This window comes from Octopus bimaculoides, chromosome 16, assembly GCF_001194135.2.
Source record: "Octopus bimaculoides isolate UCB-OBI-ISO-001 chromosome 16, ASM119413v2, whole genome shotgun sequence".
Lineage (NCBI taxonomy): Eukaryota > Metazoa > Mollusca > Cephalopoda > Octopoda > Octopodidae > Octopus > Octopus bimaculoides.
Genome location: NC_068996.1, coordinates 12760454 through 12766273, shown reverse-complemented (window position 1 = coordinate 12766273; position 5820 = coordinate 12760454). Strand labels below are relative to the sequence as shown.

Below are 5820 nucleotides of genomic sequence, written 5' to 3'. Positions count from 1 at the left end.
ATTACATCTTACTATCTTAACCCTTTTGTTACCATATTCCTGTTGAGATGCTCTGTGATTCATTCAATTAATTTTAAATATAACAAAGAATTTAGTAAAATAACTTAGTTATCATTAACCTAATGTTTGGAACATAAATTGTGACTAAGGTTTGGTAGAAGATTTTAATTAAGAACTTTTGAAAACAAGACATTTGTACTACAGAGCCAGAATTGGTTTCAGGCAGGTTGGTATCAAAAGGGTTAAAGTTAACAAAAAAGAAAAAAAAAAGATTGTAGATAATATTCTATGTCTAAAAAAAATTTTTTTAAAGAAAAAGGAAACAGTTGGGACACCTTTAATTATAGGTTTCTCTAAGATGTCCTAGAGGTGAATAAACAAAGACAAAATCAACACAAAAGATATTAAGACAATATTATTCACTTTCTACTTAAAAATTGAATTTCTAATATTTCATTTGTGAATTTATTTTGCTAGAATCTTGATCTGAAACAATATGTTGAGACCAATATTATTATATTTTGGAAGGGTCATACTTCCAACAAACACACGTACTGGAGATGGATTAGTTGAGTTTTTGATTATATTATCAGGGAATTAACATTGAAGTGAATGACTGTTGTGTATATACGTGTGTGTGTGTGTTTTCCTTCTGGCAATATGGCTGTTCCAAAGTATAATGATATATTTATAATTAACTGTTTATTTTTAATAACAATTTTTATATTCATTTTCACAATACTATATGCTCTCAGCAAGTTGGTTTAAATTCTTCAGACTGATCAGAATATGGAAAACTTGAGGAGATACAATGAATAAAATATCAACTCAACAAATTCAATTCTAGAAACCTGGCTACTTAACCTCTTAATTATGTTTAAGAAGGAACTGAAAAACAAAAAAAAAAACAAAAAACAAAACAATTAACCTATTGATACTAAACAGCCAGTGACTACTCTTTGCTTCCTTCACATAAGGCCACCTGCTTTGAAGTGTTTCATATTTAAATAAAGTTTTCTACTAGGTTGTGATTCTAATATATCATTACATGAATAAAGTTAGTTATTTTGCTAAAATCCCTTCAAATTCTTGATCATTTTCAAACTTAATTGAAATGTAAGAAGTGTATTTTGTTTGAAATATTGTCACAAAATAATAAAACAGATTTTTTTTAAAACTAGAATATAATAGACATTTAAAAAAAAAATGTTATATTCTAATTAAGATTGCAACAATTTAATCACTGAACCATACAATATACGGTTGAATGATTAAATTACAAATGAACTATGAACAGCGTCTATTCACTACAAAGTTGTCATTTCAAGAACAGGAATGAATCTATTCTTGCTTTTCAAGGATAACAGCCACTGTCTAGACAATTCTTTAAACCTTCTTGCAGACTTTTGAATACACAGCTGCAAACGAATTCTTACCCAAACAGGCGTACACAGGTTCTGTTGTACCCCCTCCCACACGTCATATGTACATTATATATATATATATTCTTGCTTTTGTATGTACTACAATAAAATACATACATACATATATTACACACACACACACATATATATATATATAACGTGTGTGAATAGTTTCATAAGCTGTTATGGAAAACTATCTTTAAATCAACAGGAGAAATATCAATATCATAAACGCGACGGAGAGTTAGCTCCCCTATCATTACGATCTAAGATAACGTTATTGAGCGTCTCTCTCTCTCTCTCTCTCTCTCTCTCTCTCTCTGTGCTGCCACGATAATGCATATATGTAAGCACACGCCCACACATGAACATGAGAAAGAGCAGGTACACAATCTTTAATCTATTTTTGTGTTTCGTTTACTGTCTTTCGCCATTCCATTGTTGATAAACTTTGCTCTTAACAGTAGCTATATATATATATATATATGTAGCCTGATAGACCCTGCTATGTCAAGATGGACTTATATATTCTTCCTCTGCTCTCTCCCACTTGGTTTTAATATGTTGCCACATTTGTAATATGTCTTTTTTTCTACATTTTTTCGTGCAGCTGAAGATTGCTCTTCATATTGCATTTAAGGTAATGCTCACATTACTTAAATAAATTGAAGTAGCATGAAACGTGCGTACTGCAATCACTTTTGAAATCCGTGTTGCTTATTATTTGATATATATATATATATATATATATATATATATATATATATATATATCATCATCATCATCATCGTTTAACGTCCGCTTTCCATGCTAGCATGGGTTGGACGATTTGACTGAGGACTGGTGAAACCGGATGGCAACACCAGGCTCCAATCTAAATTTGGCGGAGTTTCTACAGCTGGATGCCCTTCCTAACGCCAACCACTCAGAGAGTATATATATGCATGCATGTATATACGTATCTCTCTCTCTCTATCTATCTGTATATATACATTGGAAACTTGAATGCTTGGTCGATGTCAGACTCTCCACAGATTCCAACGACCAACCTACTTTGTCTAAACAGTTTGGGGGTCCTGGTCTGCGCAAGTGCTTGTCTTTATCTCTTTCCTGTTTTCTTTTCTCCATCCACGTTTGACCCCCTTTGGCAGGCAACATCCTCTCCTCTCTAACATGGACTAATTCCAACAGGGAGAGGGAATGAAGCTTTATCACAGTGAGTCTTTCAGTTCCGGTTACAGTGGAGGATGTAAACATGTAATTCTATGATAGAACTACATGTAGTTCTACCACGTTTTAAAATAGTTTATTCAGTACAAGACAGTCATTACATAATCAATCGGAACCTCCAAGAGTCTCCACTACAAAACTCTCTCTCTCTCTTCTGCATCCTCTATCACTCTCTCTCTTTCTCTCTATCTATCTCTAGCTTTACTACTTAACTGTCAAGTACAGTTCAATCTCAAACTAATTAATCAATTCACTTAATTAATGATTTCTTCTCCCACTTTCTCCATTTTTTTCATTAAAGACCTATTAAATGTTCAATTCAAAATATTTGTTTCATAGCAGAAAGGCTTAAATTCCATCTCAGACATCACATATCCAGTTGATTGCATCTTTAATTTCAGTTCTTCACCAGCATTTGATCTTCACAAGAAGAAAGGTTGGTAAAAAAAAAAAAAAAAAAAAGCAAAATCACTATCTTCAATTCAGATTCCCTGCCTAACCTTACATATGGCGATGAATATTGGGCAGTGACCAAAAGATTATGATAGCAAATATGAATAGCCAAAATGGGGTTCCTGAAACCAAATCTTGGTGTTGTACAGACAATGGAATCGTACAATCCAGATGTTCGGAATTATGATAAACAGAGGAAGATTAAAAGCAAACAGGATTATTATGATGAGCTGGAGGATAAACAACATTAGATAATATAATATCAACATCACTGTTTTTTTACATGCTTTTTTTTCTTTTTTCTTTTTCTAAACTTTTTTTGTATAGGCACAGGCATGGGTGCTTGATAAGAGGCTTGCTTCCAAAACACATGGTTCTAGGTTCAGTCCCACAGTGTGCAATCTTGAGCAAGTGTCTTCTCTGATAGCCCCAGGCTGAGCAAAACCATGAGTTGACTTGCTAGATGGAAACTGTAGGAAACTTGTTAGGTGTGTATGTGTGTGTGTTTTACTTCATTTTAACATCACACAGTAAAGGTAAAGCAAGTCTTACCATTGAACAAGAGATGTTAATTGTTTTCAGTCTTCTGTGAAAACACGTCCAGCCAACGAAAAATATTACCTTAGGTGAGGGTTGTTGACAGAAGGGCATGTAGTCATAAAAATATCTATCATAATAATATCCATGCAAATAAGGAAAAATGCACATTAAACAGATGATGATGATGATGATGATGGAACCCAAAGACAGTCCCAAGGTTTCAAACTGGTGGTTTACCAACAAATTCCTTCAATTCTTCTGGAAAAGAGACCCTTATTCAGTATTTTATTGCTACTGTTGTTTTTGCCAATTGTCTGTCCCTAGAAGGAATCCTTTTAATTCTTTTATTTTTCTTCTGATAGGTACAGTGCCCAAATAGTTTTGTACCACATCATCATCTGTTTAATATCCATGTTTCCTTATTTGCCAGTTGAAGAGAGGGTAAGAAATAAGTGTCTTAAAGTGGAGGAGAGACAGTGAAGGGAGTGAGAAGATGGTGAAGATGTGACAGGGCTGCACTCAAGTTATAGGGAGGTGTAAATAAGTGAAGTGGAACCAGGGATGGGATTGGACGAGTGGGTAGGTGAGTTTGTGAGACTGTGAAAGGAGAGTGGGAGGTGGAGGAGAGGAGGAATATAGCGAGTGGACACAAATAGAGAGAGGAGGTGTTAGAAGGTTATGCTGTGCAGAAGAGAGCAAAAAGGGACAAATAACGTGCTGGTAGGTTTGCAAGGGTGCAAAGAGAGAGTAAGGGATGGAAAGGAGAAGAGTGCAGCAAGTGGTGAATAAGGGTGGAGGGAAGGTGGGTTGTTGGGGAGAGAAATTTCTCAGGGACAGATTGTTTGCAGCGGGTGTGGTCATGATATGATGGCCTCAATTTTTACTTAGCTGAGCAGGTTTTCTTAAGCATAGCAAATTGCCAATCATATCAGTAAAAATGATTTGGCTATTATATATACAACATCAGGAAGCATAACCAAATAGAGGCTCCTTCACCTTAGCTTTTTTCTTTTGTCATTATTGTTTTGTGCTGTTAGTGTTCATTATATAGAATAATTGATATGAAATAATTAATACTCAAGACAATCACTTACCAGGTACTTGTTTTGCCCAGCTAATTGTAACGACTAATTCTCTATCAGCTAGATCTGATACGATGGACATAAACTTCACTTCGTTTTCAGGTACTTCAGGATCTGGTGTTGCATATAGTTTATCAAGCTGTGCTTCTATTGCGAGTAGTGATTCCATGATTTTGTTATCTGAGCCTGGGTTAAAAAATTAAAAAATTAGTTGAAATAAAGAAAAATTAAATAGTAAAAGACATTTCCGCCAGAATTTCCGAGATAAAAAAATTACCATTATAATACACCAGTATAGTCAGAGTGGTGTCTGGATTGTTACAGTTTCAACATTTTGGCTTCTTCAGGTGGCTTCTGTATGGATTATGATTTTCAATTTTCAAACAAATTATTTTATTAACCCTTTTATTAGGGAGCATATTTCTCTTGGTATATACTGCCACCACTGTTTCTAATAAATTGAAAATAATGAAGATTTTATCAAAATAACTTTCTCAGTATAGGCGCAGGAGTGGCTGTGTGGTAAGTAGCTTACTTACCAACCACATGGATCTGGGTTCAGTCCCACTGCGTTGCACCTTGGGCAAGTGTCTTCTACTATAGCCTCGGGTCGACCAAAGCCTTGTGAGTGGATTTGGAAGACGGAAACTGAAAGATGCCCATCGTATATATGTATATATATATCTGTATGTGTGTGTGTGTCTGTGTTTGTCCTCCCCCAACATTGCTTGACAACCGATGCTGGTGTGTTTACGTCCCCGTAACTTAGCTGTTCGGCAAAAGAAACCAATAGAATAAGTACTAGGCGTCCAAAGAATAAGTCCTGGGGTCGATTTGCTCGACTAAAGGCGGTGCTCCAGCATGGCCACAGTCAAATAACTGAAACAGGTAAAGAGTATTAAGCTGGTGTTTAGAACATAAATTATTACATTTGATGGCATATAAGATATAATTTTTTTTGCTTCCAAAAATATATCACAAAAAACCTTTCTGGATCCTACATGAGAGGTTGGGCCTTCCTAACAATTTTTTTGTTTCCAAAAATATATCACAAGAAATCTTTCTGGATCCTACATGAGAGGTTGGGCCTT

General features: G+C 34.9%; 1 protein-coding gene across 5 annotated transcripts in view; it reads right to left on the bottom strand.

The window, feature by feature from the left end:
- LOC106883388 (steroid hormone receptor ERR1) overlaps positions 1-5820 on the bottom strand; it is a 226614-nt gene that overhangs the window by 3082 nt on the left and 217712 nt on the right. For all 5 annotated transcript variants that reach the window (XM_052973522.1, XM_052973526.1, XM_052973523.1 and 2 more), the window contains exon 5: positions 4742-4915. In XM_052973522.1, the coding sequence (XP_052829482.1) occupies positions 4742-4915 (174 nt within the window). The remainder of the gene's footprint in view (positions 1-4741; positions 4916-5820) is intronic.